Genomic DNA, 16,850 nt, shown 5'->3' with positions numbered 1-16,850 from the left:
AAAGTATCATGGATCGTTATATGAGTGTCATATACTTTCTCATATGGCTATTAGTATGACTATTAGTCCTTGGACCTTAAAGTCACCATGGTTCCCTACATAAGGAGTTACTTATTTTGACTTTGTCAAACGTCACCCGTAACTGGGTGGACTATAAAGGCGATTACTGGGTATGTAACAAATTATGCTGAGGGATGTGAGTGATGTAGATGAGATCTATCCCTCCTATATGACGGGAGTGATATCATAGTTCTTGATAGAGTGAGACCACTAAAGTGCATGGCCATGCCCAAATGAGTCAACCTGTGATGTTGAGCTCGTTTGATTGTAGTTAGTCTACTTGGAGTTCAAGACATAGATTGATTAGAGGATGACACAGTCTATGCCTCAGTTTGATCAATCATGATATCTGGGATAGAAGGACATTGTCACATATTATGAAGAGTCAAAATTAATAGTCACAAAGGTGATGTTGGATCTCAACATTCTTGTAACTTGGGTAGTAGTGATGTATTGCTAGATACTGCTCACTACTTATGCTTCTAAATGAGTTTAGGAGCATTGTCAACGTTACAAGAACCTATAGGGTCACACACAAAGAACAATTAGGTGGAGATAAGGTTCATATGATGAACCAAGAGGATTAGATTCATGTGCTGAATCAATTTGGATTAAATGTAATCCAAATTAGACTAGTTGAGTTGATTTGATCAACCTTGGGAGATTAGAAGTCAAGTTTGACTTGACTTGAGAAGGAGGACTTTATAGTTAAGTTTGACTTTACTTGGGAGTCAAGTTTGACTTGACTTTGTGTCATGTCATCATCAAGTTTGACTTGACTTTTTACCATGTCATCATTCATGTTGACTTAACTTATGTCACCTCATGGTCAATGCTTGACTTGACCATTTGACTTTGAGGTGAGGTGGCATAAGTGGTGACCAATGATGATGCTCCATATCATCATAGGTTGCCTCCTCATAGGGGTTACAAATGTGGTTTGTAATGATGGGAAAGTCTTGAAAAACCGTTCCGGTAGATTCTTGCAGAATAAAAATTTTTCTCAGAAACGATCTCAAGTTGCCCGACACATTTAGATCATTGGGATCTTGTGTTTGGTTTACAGGATCCAATATAAAAGGAATAATTTAACTTATGCGGAAACATTAAATTATACCTTTCTCCGGGCAGTTATGAAGGATGAAGTTTATACCCGAAGACTTCTTGATCTTCTGTTGTATTCCTCTCCTCTTCTCGAACGTTGTGTGGACAACGATCCTTCGAGATTTCTCCACCAAAACTCTTCTCTTCAATGGCAAGTAATCAAGCAACCAAGCCTTCCTTTCCTTCTTCCTTTCTTCTCCTTCCATATATATATATATATATATATATATATGATATAAATTAAAAATTAAAAAAAAAAATCAATGATGTTTGTCCAATTGCTAGTTATGGTGATTGAAAACAGGATTTGTTCCACCAGAAAGAATTCCAATCAAAATAATCATAGATGAATTGGCAATCTAACATTAAACAGCAGTGTAAATCTAGCTGCTCCAATTATAGCTAGAAATTTAAACCTAAGGGGCATCTGCATCTATTGCCATTCACCACATACACCTGACCCACCACACTATACATGAATAAGTGACAGCCAATTAAAAGCGTCAAAATCAAACATGAAAATCACGTGTATACAAAACAGAACATAAATTAATTCATTATATTTAATGAGAAACATGAGCATGAGCAACTCATTGTCTTTTTTTCACAATTGACTGATTTGCAAACCTCTTCATTTGGCAAAATATGACACCTGCAACCTAAGTCATTTAAAAATGTTCCATACTAGTTGGTTAGTTGAAGCTCAGGAAGGAACATAATTAGGTACTTCATTTGGTTGTGGCCACACCATAATTGCTGGAATTTTCACAAAATTCATCTTGATGGTTCCTCCATCCACAATATGGCTAAGGAAAATAAGTGTCTAATCAGCAAATAAGAACTTTTCTTTCTTAAAAATAAGTTGGATCTCTCATAGAACATAAAAAAAACTTGTTGCAAACATTATATGCTTCTCTATTCTTCAAGCCTAGATCATCCAGATAAACAACAACAAAGTGATTGAAAAAAGGTTGGAGTATCTTATTCATGAGGGTGCACAAGCTTGTAGGAGCATTTGTGAGGCCAAAGGGAATCACTAGGAACTCATATGAGTCATATAGGAATGCAAGAGTTTTTAGTTCATCCCAATTATCCCGACAAGATACTATCCAGATCTCAAGTCTAATTTTGTTAACTATTTGGCATCCCCGAGTTGATCAAATAAATCAACATTGAGATGAATCAGGTGCATATCTCTAATTGTGATATTGTTCAAGGCTCGGTAGTTTATGAACAATCATGAAGATCCATAATAATTATTTTAGAAAAGGACTGATGCTCCATATGGTGCTTTGGAAAGTTGAATCCATGCATCCAACAACACCATATTGCTTCCTCAATTCATCTAACTAATTAGGGGTCATTGATAAGGTGGGAATGATGGTGGCCTTGTTACTTCCACCATCTCAATGCTATAGTACATCTCTCTCCTTGGTGGTAACTAACTGGGCATGTCTGGTGGCATTACATCATTAAACTCCTTCATGACTTCCAGTACTTTTATAGGTGGAACTTGGGAATCTATCATCTGTCTTTCCTCCATACGAGTTGTCAAGGAAGTAATCTCTTCATGACAAACACCCTTAGCAACATGCATTATGAGTAATTGTTGGAGCAGGTGGATCAAAACGATGGTCGATAGAGGGGAAGGAGGTGTGTGAATGTGATTCGTGCTTGCAAATGGAAAATTAATACTCTTACTACGATGTTAGCAAGGACATAACAAAAAGATTAGCAATGGAATCAATTATAAAAGTACAAGCACATATCACAATGCTAGCATAGGCTTTTAACATGGGTTGACATCCCTATGACTCCTGCTCCGTGGCCTATATCACTCCCGGAATCTTCTATACTTTCTCCTTCTCAACAGCATGGAGGTAGAGAGACCTCTTACAAGATGTTCACAATTCATACAAAAGGCTTACAATATAGGTGTTAGGATTTACAATATGGCTTACTAAAAAAACAAGATACTAGCATGTAAAAATAGATGTTGAAATGAATTTGTAGCCTTTAGAACGCATTTAATAGCCTATTCCTCAAAGTGAATCTTTGATACAATCTTGCTATTTCGCGCTCATTTAATGTCTCGTTTGCACCATCAGTCAACTAATCCACTTAAGTCGACACCCAATCCATTTGTTATGGCTTTGTTGAAGGTGTCTTCTTGTAGCATATGTCCACCGATCATCAACATTAATTGACTTGTCTTATCAACTTTCACTGTTTCCCTTGCATCACGATCATTTCCTTTCGCAACTACTACTTCATCTGGGCTCCACTTGTCAAGTGCTCATAGGCATCAATATACACCATTCTGTTTGTTACTTAAGTCGACTACCTAATCGACTCAACTATTAAGCAATTAAAGGACTCCTTTACTTGACTATTATGTTGACTGCGAGCAATCTAATGTGACCAAGTCCGTTAAATTGAGTGCTACCCTCATTGGAGTACATTTTCTCTCAAATCTCAACTCACCATACTAGCTATCTCCACCACAAGGTCATATCTCATCAAGCTTCTCATCCCTCAAATGCATTTAGCCCTTGGCTCTCTCCCTGTGCCACTATTCACACTATTTACGTAGTTCATCTCTCAGCCATCTCCTATCAAGCTTTTTATCCCTCAAATGCATTGAGCCCTCAGCTCTCTCCCTATGCTATCCTTCAAGCTTTGCTTATGTAGTTCACTACTAGGCATAGCTGCACTCTGATGTTCTTTGTTTTGCAGTCCTTTAGATATCCCATATCATTCTTCATCAATCTTCACGAACCTTGAGTCATTAGGCAACAATGACCTTGACCATGCCAAATCATCTCTATGTGTGCATTTACTAAGTCCTTGTACACAAAAACACATATCAAATTACAAGGGAAGGTCTAACTTAAACCTTTTGCCTAAAAATCAAAATTTCTTGCACTGAATTTAATGCTTTAGAAACATTTGTACATTAAATGTTGCATGAATGGTAGCATTTTTTGCATATTTAGTTATTTACTTAAACTGAAGTAAACTTGAACAGTCAACTGCAAGTCTCTTAAATGTGTGGATAACCTTTGAAATTGGCATGATAGAAGCAAGTTAGTAGTCATTGATGCTCTACTTTGACCTAACCAAGCACTTAACCATAGAATTTGCTAATCTTCTTGCATGCTTCACCACTATTTGAGGTCTAAAGAGCTTGAAACATCTAGACATTACAATGAATTACCATGGAGCTACTATTAAAGCAAGGTGGCCCAAAAGTCAGTCTTAACCAACAACCAAGAAATAAAATGAGCAGCAAATCAACTATACTGATCTAAATCAAGTCATGCCCCTTCAAAAGGAATGCTCTAAAACACACCAAATCTATGATGCTTTACCGTGACCTGCTGACAAACCAAGTACTTAACCATAAGATTTGTTATATCTCTCTTTATGTCTTACCACCAACACAACCTTATAAAACCTCAAAACATTGGTGTATTCTGTGGGTTACCACGTGTGAACAATGTGCTATTCTTAACAAGGTGTGACTCAAGAACACACAACTCAACTCAAAATCATAAAGTTCCATTTGTTTCTCAAGTGAACTCTGGCCCCAAACCATGCTTCATCTATTTATTTATAATCTGAAGGTGATGGTCCAATTACTGAATGCTCTTAATCTTCTCCACCAAGCGTACCTATGGTATGAGTGACGCTAAGATGCCAAGCTCTGATTTAACTTGTGTCAACCATATTAAAATTGAAGCATCAATGTACAAAATGAAACCTTCAATGAAACTCTTCATTGAAGGAAGATCTAACACTGAAGCAGAATTGGTCTCTGCTTTAACTCCTAAAAGTTCATCTCACAAGGGTCATCCTAAATGGACTTCAACCCTATTCGTCAACTGTGTTAGGCTTATCACCACCTTGAAAAATTCTTCAACGAGCTGCAATAATAACATAAAAGCTATATAAAACTATAGACCTGCTCCGTCGCCTTAGGTTAACCCTATTGAGTCAAGGTTGCTATAAAACTACACATATGTCATCCTTGGATTCCACATCCTAGAAAGCCAATACCTGATAGCCAGAAAACACTTATTGAATTTGGTAAAGAACTATTTTTACTCAGTCTTACCAACATTTCAAAGATGCACCTCATCCTTTTAACATAGATTAAATTACTATTCCATCAAAAAAAAGGCAATCAAAGTTAATCTGTGATCAAACTGCTCAGAAGGAATTCATAATATCCACTCCCAAATAGAAAAGCAATCTTCCGAGTTTCCTCATTTTTTAGGAGCTGCTGAAAGCCACGTCTTAGATCAATCTTGAAATAGAATTGGTGCCTTAAGTTGGTCAAATAAGTTATAAATTCTAGGAATAGTCTAGTTTTTTATAGTCATGGCTTTCATTTGTCACAGTTTAATGGATTCATCCTTCTGTTTGATGAAGAGGATAACTCTCCACAAAAATGCAAAATGGCAGATAAATCACTTATTTAGGATTTCTTTTAATTGATATTTAAGCTCCTCTAGTTCCTTCAGTGTTATATGATATGGTGCATTAGAAATTGGTGCGCTAGTTTGTAACTCAAAAGCAAAATCAATTTGTCGCTCAGGTGGAATACTCCTCCATAAAGACATTTGGGAACTCATAAACTGCAGGGATATCACACTTCTACTTCTTGTGCTAGTCGACTTAAATACTAGAAAGCGAAAAGGCCCTCATATTCCTTCATCATAAGTGTACAACATGGAAAGAAGAAATCAAAGATATTGATCATTTACAGATTCCAACAAAATTTCAATGAGGTGAATCATGAGGAAAAAAGTGACTACCTTCTTTTGATGGATAAGTTGACATGGTTTGAATATAACCAATCCACACCCAAAATCACGTTAAACTCAGTGATCAAAGGTCTATGAATAGCACTCTATCTCCAATTTCCAACTTACAACTTTTTAGCTCTATTAGAATATTTAGGAATATTAGTTTATAAAAATATATATTTTAGAATAGGTCTCCTATAATAGGTCCCTAAATCGGTATATAAATAGGGTCTTGTTTCTTGTAATAAAATAAGATTTTCCTTTATTATTTTACATGGTATCAGAGCGAGGTTAGGGTTAGGTTTATCCGCCGAATCCTAAAATCCCCTCTTCCTTCTCCTTTCTCTGTTCGTCGCCGCTGCTGATTTTTTTTCCTTCCCGGTCACACAGGAACACCGCCTTCCTCACGTGAGCGTCCGTAGGTGAACGGAACGATCCTGGTCTTCTTGTTGTCCCTTGCTGCGTTTCCGGCCAGCTCTAGAACCTCCGCGGCGAGGTACTCGAGAACGGCGATGAGGTAGACAGGAGCACCGGCGCCTACGTGCTCAACGTACTTCCTGGCCTTAAAAAACTGGGTGATCCTTCCTATTGAATTAGGCGAACGGAGGAGAAGACGACGGCGGCAGTTTCTCCAACACCTGAACTTCCTCCTTCATCGCCGGCCTCTTCTGCGGAAACGGCGCGCAGCAAGCGAAACCCAGCCTAAAGCAGCTCATCAGCGCTTCCTCCTTCCGATGGGGAACTGGAGCCCGGCCTTGCTGCTCCTCGAAGCAATGAACCTAGGTTTATAGAACAGTTTAAAGCCCTCATCCTCTACGCCAAAACACCTCCAACTCCCGCAGATCTCCGACTCCCGCAGATCTCTGCAACTGGTACTAGTCTCCTTGAGCTTCGACGCATAGAGTTCTCCAGCGCCGTAGAGAAGAAGCAGGTCGCTCAGCAGAAGTCCGAGCGGTCCAAGTTACTTGTCGCCCGTGCCGAGCAGGAGCGTCGTGCAGGAAGGCGGTGGGGTCGTCATAATAGGGAGAAAATATGTTCTAGATGACTAGTAATAGATCCCTTTTTCTTCTCTCTCTACTTCTGGTTATTTACCCTTTATCACCATGGCAAATGGTTTTCACATTTCCCAAAATCATTTTAAAATCAGTCAGTCCCTAAATCGGTATATGAATAGGGCCTTGTTTCTTGTAATAAAACAAGATTTTCCTTTATTATTTTACAAGCTCCATTGCAAAATATAAAACTCCCATGATGGGTAATAAGTAACACGGCTATAATGGAGTAACTCGAGCCCCCCCCCCCCCCCCCCCCCCCACACACACACAATTTCAATTTGTTAACAAATGCACATGCATTAACCGAATTGCTGCTACTAATATATAGGAATGCCACAAATGCAAATCATACCTCGAAGTATTGAGGCATCTTCTTACTGGGCCCCTCTTGTTGAGTTAGGGCAGACACCTTGGCTGATTGATATCTCATAATTTGTTGTTATTGCAACTATTGTTGGTTGTAATATGATTGAGTCTATTGCTATTACAACAGTTATGGGACTAGAGATCAAAAGCTATGTTGCACCCTCCCACGAAAATCCCACAGTCTCAATTTCTTACAATAACAGTAAATGTCTTGATTTATGGTTATGGTACATTCATGAGACATGGGTGCATATGCTACATATGTGCAGCACCATTCTCCTTTCCTCTCGGCTAATGTTGCAATAGTACTTTAGGCCTGTAATGGGAACCGAGACGATGTCAAGTCTCATCTATGTTAGCTTGCTTTTTAGGACACCTAGAATCTCCAACCAATTGAGTTTAGATCTAAGCTCCTTGTCCCCTACTTGGTACTTACCACTAGTTTACTGAGCTAGCCTAAATGATTCTACCAATGTTTCTCCTTAGAAATCTGTGGCTTGATAGTCTCAGTCTCTATGGCCAAGGATATCATTTGCTGATACGTAATGGAAAATGATCACATAGATGATAAATGATACTGAATAGCAAAGTTCAAGCCTAAATAATGTGTGCTCACTTCAAGTGAACTTGCATAATATCAACCTTTGGTGTTCGGTGTAGGTGAGCATCCCTATAAGAGTCATCCTTCAACCATGAGGGGCAGCAGCTCATTACACTATTTTGCAACCTCTACCGTGGACTCAACCACTAAGACTGACTCTCATACTAGATACCATTTGAAACTCCTTAGGAGGAGAAGTATGATATAATGAGAAAAAGAAGAAAGTAAAAAAATCATAATACTTTACAATAGATCACTCTTATGTTCTGAGACTTAATTGTCGTAAGACTAGAACCATAAAATCAGAAGAAAGCAAAAAAAACATAAGGAACAAAAATTGAAAATAATTTGTTGTTAAAACATGAACCTGACTGCAATATCAGTTAAATTGTCAAGACCTGATTGGTTCATTTCCCATACATGGAATGGGATCTACTTGCTACTAGGACAATTATGTTGATGCAGAGAACACCAGATGATCGAATCTTAGTTTTGATACTGGCAAAATATTCAAATTAAGTGTGTGATGATTACTAACGAGCTGATCTAAGTGTGCAGGGAATACAGGAAAGTCCTAGTTGAGGCTAGGCATAGGCAAGTCCTAGTAGACACTAGGCAATGGAAGTCCTGGATGTAGGCTAGGTAATGGAAGTCTTGGCTGGAGGCTAGGCAGTGGAAGTCCTGGTCTGAAGGACTAGGTAGAAGTCTTGGTAGATCAAATACACCAGGTGGAAGTCTAGGTAGGTCAGGTGGACCAATTGTCTAGCATGGAAATCCAAGCAGGTCAGATGAACCAGATGTCTGACAGTGAAAGTCTAGACAGGTCAGGTGGACCAGATGTCTATTCGAAAATTTTGGGAGCTGAGGATTGAGACTAAGTAGAAAATCCAACAAGTCTAGAGGACTTGATTAGCAAACAAGTAAATTTTCCGAGTGGAGTCGGTAAGGGCACGTTCCTAGTATGGGAATAGTAGCGTCGGTCTAACCCAGGATTTCATTAGAAATCTGAAGTTCAGACCAAAAACAGTTGCAAAACTATTTATCTTTTCCTGTTACTTTTTGTTCTGTGATAACTTATAATGCAGGAAAGGAGGAGCAGAAACTTTGGTTTCAGATGCCTTATCTAGATCCAGGCGACCGGAGTCCAGGTGTCCAGATTAGTTCCAAGCGACCGGACGTCAACTGAACGGGACCAGCAAAGCAATGAGGTAACAAAATCCCAGTGGTCGAGCCACCTTAACTTCCAGGCGTACGAAATGGTTCCAGACGCCTCGGATCTAGATAGGCATTGCGGAAGTCAAAGTTCATCCGGAACCTCCACGTCAGCATACAGCTGCCCAAAAAGGGATACAAGCGCCTGAAAGAACCGAGTCAACAACGCCGATGGTGGATTGACGAACAACGTGAAGGCGCCTGGAAAGCCCAATAAAAGAGCATCGAGGGAGACCCCACATAACATCAATTCAGAGGCAATCGACAATCGTCTGCACGCGAAGCAACAACCCGGAACATCGTCGTAATGCCGAAGTACTACACAAGAAGTCTGCATCTACTTTACTTCGGTAAATCTAAATGATTTGTACTTAATTTCTAAGGACGGTAACGTTATTACCGTTCTTATATTTCTGTAATCGTTAACTCCATTTCGTAAGAGAAGAGTTATTTAGTTGATTGTCCAACGTAAACGATCAACTGATCATGGGCCTTAGAGTAGCACCCTGTGGCTGTGAACCAAGTAAAACACCTATGTCTTTTTTGTTGTGTATTTACTTTCCGCTGCATTTATCATTCTGATCGTAAGAATTCACGGGCGACTTTATAAATTTCGAAAACGCTACCGATAGCGCTATTCACCCCATCTAGCGCTCTCAACAATCCTACAATTAGTATCAGAGCGAGGGGCGCTCGAACACAGTGCAACCACTGGTCGAGTAAGTTTTTCGATTTTTTTGAATTTTTATCGATTTATTCTATCTTCCTCCCGCACAACTAATCCAAGACCAAGTCTTGGAATATTTTTGTTGTTTATTCTCTGGGAAGGACTTCATCTACAGGAAAGGTAGAATAGAGTACCACCTAAAGACACAAGTGGAAATGTGGATCGTCATTCAAACGAGATTCACAATCTCGACCAATAATGACGGTCTGCCACAAACTTGCGACAAATGGGATGCGGTCACAAGGAAGAAAATTGAAGCAGATGCAAAGACAACCCAAACGTTATAATGCGGGTTGACCAAGGAAGAACTAAACAGAATCGAACCTTTTATCAGTGTCAAGGATCTATAGGACAAGCTCATAGAACTACATGAAGGTACATCAGATACGAAGGTCGACAAACGGGATCTTCTCATCAACAAGTTATACAATATTAAGATGATGGAAGGAGAATCAGCAAGTGGATTGCACACAAGAATTCAAGACTTGTTAAACGGACTGTAGGCGATTGGACAACCCGTTGAAAATCGAGATGTCATAAGGTACGCACTGAAAACGTTCCCTTTGAGCACTTTGTGGGCATCTATGATGGATGCTTACAAGGTCTCTAGAGACCTTTCGAAAATAAAATTTGATGAGCTATTTTCTAAGTTTAAATTACATGAACAAACCAATGTCATAACGGAAGAGAAAGGTATAGTTCTAATTACAGGACCAACCAAAGAAAGAAGGTCTAGAAAGTAGACAGGAAGAAGAGTCTGATGAATCAACAGATTCCGAAAGTAACGATGAAGTTACAACCGAACTAGTCAATCTAGTTCGAAAGATGCTACGGAAGAAGCGAGGCATAAAGAGATTGGAAGTAAAGAAGGTGTGCAAAAAGTCAATTCCAACAAACCATCTACCAACAAAACGAAACTCATTTACTATGGGTGCAAGTAAAAAGGTCACTTCAAATCAGAATGTCCTAACCAAAAGAAGGAGCGCAAGTCAAGAAAAAAAACGTTCAAAGCAAGATGGGACGAATCTTCATCAGAGGAATCAAAAGAAGAACCAACCACAAGCTTCCTTGCTCTTCCGGCTCGGGATAAACCAACTGGAATTGATAGCGAGTCTAATAGCGACTCAAACTCAAGCTACGGATTCGCATCCATTTCCGCAAGTGCACGGAATATCGCCAAGTAATAAAAAGATCGAATCCACAGGGACCGTGGAACTACTTACTAAATCTAGCACAAAAAGGTGGAGAGAATATAGATCATGAGTTGTGTGGGGGAGATGGGAGTGTTTTAAAGTGCTTTATCCTAAAAGTCGGAGAAAGGGATCGACTGTGACACTTATGGGTGAAGCGATCCTAGGATTTCGGACTCCTCAGAGAATGGATTAATCGACTTGGATCCTCTACCTTTCCTCAATAACTGTTCAATTGTAGGAATGTCAACCAAATTATCCAATTCAACCTCGTCAGGTATCCTCGAATTAACTCATTGGTGTTCTTACGTCACTCGTTATTGGTTTGAAACGGTTCTAGAAGCCCGGTTCAAGGTCTGCCCGTGTCACTCAGGCGCCCCGGAAATACTAAAAGAACCTTATCCACTGTCACTAGATACCCTTTTACGGATCTCTCCCCAATAACGAATGACCGCTAACTATTCCTCATAAGAATTCAACTATGTATTAGGAAATCCTTCGGAATCTCGCCCGGTTCAAGGTCTGCCCCTTTTACAGAGCGCCCCGGTATACGGCCTAATGATTCCCCAATTCATAGTAAATCCCTACCCTCATGGATTCACACACACACAATTTATCATCAAGTACAAGCATAAATCCACAAAGCAATGCACAGTATTTCATAGAAAACGGTAGATTAATCAAATCCAAATACAATCATCCATTACATCTGATTTATCCTACATCCTAGAATCTAGGGAAATCTACTCCATATCGAGGAGAATACAATCCAAAGGATAGAAGAAATACATCTTGTTCCCAAAGATAAACAAAGAAATGCAGGAAACTAGACTTATCTTCTTCCTCGGAGTGAAATCTCTGCGTAGATGAGATGGAAATGGTCTGGAGCAGTCGGATCGGTGATGGATCGTCGAATCTCTCTCCGAAATAGGCGTCGGCGGCTCTAGAACAACTCCGGTGGCTCTCCAAAGTCTCCCCCCTTTGCTAGGTCTCATTAGAGACCTATTTATAGTGCAGGGTTCGGAAGCAGCACGCCCCCGTGCACACGGCCGTGCCTGGAAGGCACGGCCTTGTGTTGGCTTCGGGCACAAGGTAAGGCACGGCCGTGCCTTGGGGGCACGGCCTGAAGCTGTGAAGTCTCGGATCTGGGGCACGGCCGTGCCTCTTAGGCACGGCTCAGAGTAGTCCTCCTTCTGTTTGATGGCACGGCCGTGCCTGGGAGGCACGGCCACACACTGGCTGGAGCTGGATGGCTGGACACGGCCGTGCTTCTGAGGCACGGCCTGCTGCTTGGGCTCTTCTGTTCTTGCACACGGCCGTGCCTGTGAGGCACGGCCTTCAGCAGAGGCTGGCTCCAAGTTGAAGACACGGCCGTGCTTTGGAGGCACGGCCATGAACTGGCTTGAATCTGTTTTGAAGCACGGGTGTGCTTTTGAGGCACGGCCTCTGGCTGCTGCTGAGGGGATTTTGGCACACGCCCGTGCCCATTGAAACACGGCCAGAAGTTGAATAGACATGGCCGTGCCTATGAGGCACGGCCCTGTCTTGCCTGATCTTCAATAATACTCCGTTTTGCCCGTTTTCGCTCCAATTTCCACCCTGAAACATGTTAAAGCACGAGCAGATCTCCGAACTAGGAAATGTAGAATATATGCCTAAATGCATGAATAAGGGATGCAACATACATAAGAATAAAGCAATAAGCTCAGAAAGATGTGCAAATAAAGCATGAAAACAGGTATACATCCTACGCACATCATTTTACTAGTCACACTTTCAGGAGGAGTATGAGTCAACCTTTCTTGTTTTGTATTCTTTCAAATCTGTTAGTTGAAAATTATTTTTGAAAATTATTTTTTAAAATATTTTTTCCCCTTAAAAATATTTTATTTGAATGCATGTTCATGAAAATGTTTTTTTAAAAACATCATATCAGGAGAGTTCATTTGGTTTGCTTTGAAATACTTAGATTTCAAAAACACCTACATATTTTGAAAATTGATTTCCAAAAAAAACACTTAGAATGTTTACTCAAGTTGCCTCCCCCTTACTCATGTTTACTTAGGCTATTTTTAAATAATTGACTCTAATTCTTGCTTAAGCCTATTTTTTCTTAGCATTCATTTCTACTCCCTTAGACCCAGTATATTTATTGTTTTTTGATGAATGACAAAGGGGTTGAGTAGGGTTAAAGCCCAGAAAAATGAGCCTATTTGCCTAGAAAAAAAAGGGGAGATTGTGTTTGCATGTGTAATCCATTTGTTGTTTGCTTGCACCTTGCACTTTCATGTTTACGTCTTGTGCTATCCATTTGCATGTGTAATATATCTATTATTTTTTCTAATTTTAACCTGAGTTGTCAATACATCAAAAAGGGGGAGATTGTTGGTGCAGTTTGCATTAACGATCAAACTCAGGTTTTGATGTATGACAAAGTGATTAAAGTTAGGTTGTTGTTGTTTCTGACCTCTTTAACTAAGTGTGCAGGGTCGAAAGACTTAGAACCAGACACCAGGCTGAAGTCCAGGGTGGTTGAGCCCTGGCAGGAAGTCCAGTTGGGTCCGCGAAGCCTGACAACTGGCTAAAGACCAAGTTAGTTGAAACTTGACAGAAAGACCAGGGTGGTTGAGCCTTAGCAGGAAGTCCTGGTGAGTTAAGAAGGTAAGTAGAGTTGCATGAGGTAAGTGAGGTAAGTCATTGGAGGAGCGAACCAGTGAGGACGAGTCCAATTTTGGACTTTAGGCGCGGTCCAGTCTAGACCCATTTGGGTGATCTAAATTGAGTCCTGGTTAGATCCTGGTCTGGGAGACAGGATCTAATTAACTTTGAATTTTATCTTAGTCCAAATAAATTGTGCTATCTTTGTTTTGTAGGAGTTACTTTTGGACTAACATGATTTTACAAGAGTCTTTTTGTAAAATTATCCTAATTGAATTCGACCATTTGTTTATATCATTGCACCAACAAATATCAGTTAATGTAAAAAAGTGTTAGGTCCAAAAGGATGTTCGTATCTCCACAATAGTATGATATTGTCCACTTTGGGCCTAAGCTCTCATGGCTTTGTTCTTGGGCTCTCCCCAAAAGGCCTCATACCAATGGAGATATCTTCCATCCTTTTAAACCCATGATCTTTTCCATGTGTTTTAGATGTGGGACTATGTTTGCACCTTTGCAACCCAACAATCCCACCCTCAAACAAAGGACCACAGGCCCCCCTCAAACGGAAAGCCTCCGTTTGATGTCCGAATCATCGAGCCACCAGGACTTCCTGCCCCTCGGTCCACCCTGACCTACTAGGACTTCCTGCCCAGCCTCAACCAGGACTTCCTGCCCCTCGGTCCACCCTGACCTACTAGGACTTCCTGCCCAGCCTCAACCAGGACTTCCTGCCCCTCGGTCCACCCTGACCTACTAAGACTTCCTGCCCAGCCGCAACCAGGACTTCCTGCCCCTCGATCTACCCGACCTACTAGGACTTCCTGCTCGGTGTCTGGTCCTTCTTGATTCAAACATGGGAGCCCCCACTTCCTTTGTTTTAAGGTTCAACCCACATGGTTAGATCCGGATCATGGCTCATCCGGCGGTTAGTCTGGTGAAGAGCGGCCTCGCTCTAATACCAATTGTTAGGTCCAAAAGGATGTTCGTATCTCCACAATGGCATGATATTGTTCACTTTGGGCCTAAGCCCTCATGGTTTTGTTCTTGGGCTCTCCCCAAAAGGCCTCATATCAATGGAGATATCTTTCATCCTTTTAAACCCATGATCTTTTCCATGTGTTTTAGATGTGGGACTATGTTTGCACCTTTGCAACCCAACAAAAAAGAATTACAAAATGAGTGCACATGACTCGGCCTAAAACTAAGTACTAGTATAAAGCACATGATAGCAAGATTAATCAGCATTAATAGATAGCTAGATCATGGAGAGTTAATATTTGAACTTTAAAAATACTCAATGAGTAATTGAAAGGGATAAAATAAAACAATCTAGTTAAGCACTAAAATGAAAACATAATTAGCCAAAAATAGAAATGAAGCAAACAATAAATCAATAAGATGTAGTGACTAATTCACAAGAGGAATCCAACACTAATGCATGTCTTAGAGCACCACCTAATGTCCTAGTTATACACCCCTATTACTCATCTTCGGTAAATCTAGAGGTCAGAATAAAAGTGGCATAGAGTAGGGAAATAGTCAGGAGTACAATATGAATTATGCAATGGCAATAAATTAAACAATAATATCATGTGATAAGTTACATAAGAATTCATGACAAATTAAGGAACTTCTCATAATGTTGTAGTGCATGCATCACATTTTATTATTTTGGTTAGCTTATGTTTTATAAGCAAATCGAGTAGGGGCATTTGCATTTCTCCCTTGCTCTTTGAAGAAGAGATATTCTATACACTCGTTATAGTGTGATTGCCAATGCACAATAACCTACAACGCATTGACATATTCCACGGAGCAATGAGGTGTTCATAATAATTAAGCAAGCATTTATCAAATTTATTACATTTAGCATGTTAATCAATGTATTTGTCAGAAGGCGTATTAGTAGGAAAAGGATAGCAATAAAAGGGAAAATATTATGTACATAACATGTAATTTAAGCTAAGTAATAAGAAAAGATAAATGTGCATGCCGTAATGCATATGGAATACAGAAAATGACAGAGGATAAGACAAGCAACTAACTGTAGAAAAATGTCAAATAGGGTTCTTCCTCCATCGACTTAGTGTTTTCCTCCATGGCTTGCCCACTCATCTAAAAACACAGAAATCCAACCCAAGTACAAACCTACGACGTCTCAAGTCAACCAACTAGGCATTTATTTAAGAATCTTAGGTTTAAAAAGCTTTTAGGTATCGATTCAAAAGAATAATAAGTGTCTAGATATCAAATATATATAGGCGAAATAACATTTGCACTTTACAAGAAGGAAATGGCATACCAGATTCGAAGCAGTTCCTCCAGGGCAACAACCCAGCAGAATTAGCCCCACAGCAAGAGACGGTTTAAGGCCAAGTGCTATGCTAACAGTAGCTCCAAGAGATGGCATTATTGTGTACTGGGCAACACAACCAAAAAGAATCTACCCAAAAACAAAAACAAAAGGAAGATAAAAGAGAAAGATAGCAAATGCGCTATAAAACAATTTGTAGGAGAAATCAGGTGAAGAACAACGAAGAGATTGCACATTCATGTCGGATAAGCCTTGAAATAATAATCAACTAACACCTTGGAGGATGTATATCGGTGCAGATCCTAATACTCAACTAGGAAATTGTACATTCACGTTAGAAAAGTCTAAAGAAAATCATCAGATATCCCCTGGCTTACAGAGAAAGGCTGCTTCCGGAAAAGAGCAAATAGGTCCCTGAGTTCCAGAGTGAGACCCATGGCCAGCATTATGAAAGCCAGAGCACATGTATAAGAAGCCGGGCCTCGGGCCACGAACCAGGAGAAAGCCGACGGATTCAGGACTGCAACGGAGCCACCGATGGTTACGTACAGAGGGTAGAGGCTTGCAGCGGTGGCGAGCGCATTTTCCCATCGGGGGACCGCCCTCTTGGGGTTGCCAGAGTGAGCTCTGATGTTGAGGGCTCCCGGCTCCCGTTTCCGGTGAAAATTCGATCTTGGAATTGGGAGAGGAAGCAATTTGGGGGATGATTCATGGTGGAAAAGCAGGGGGCGAAGGGAGGGGAGAGACAT

The 16,850-nt window shown here is 40.4% G+C and overlaps 1 protein-coding gene across 1 annotated transcript; it reads right to left on the bottom strand.

The window, feature by feature from the left end:
- Positions 1–6,357: 6,357 nt before the first annotated feature.
- Positions 6,358–16,850, bottom strand: LOC141845959 (uncharacterized). Its single transcript, XM_074733947.1, has 4 exons — positions 16,479–16,850; positions 16,090–16,230; positions 6,579–6,754; positions 6,358–6,532 (listed from the first exon to the last, which is right to left on the bottom strand). Exons 1-4 carry the CDS (start codon positions 16,848–16,850, stop codon positions 6,358–6,360), a joined length of 864 nt encoding a protein of 287 aa, XP_074590048.1.

This window comes from Curcuma longa, chromosome 15 (genome assembly GCF_044706935.1).
Source record: "Curcuma longa cultivar G26 ecotype Majalengka, Jawa Barat chromosome 15, ITB_CL_G26_1.1, whole genome shotgun sequence".
NCBI lineage: Eukaryota > Viridiplantae > Streptophyta > Magnoliopsida > Zingiberales > Zingiberaceae > Curcuma > Curcuma longa.
Note: the sequence above shows the minus strand (reverse complement) of the source record. Positions and strands in the feature narration are given on the sequence as shown.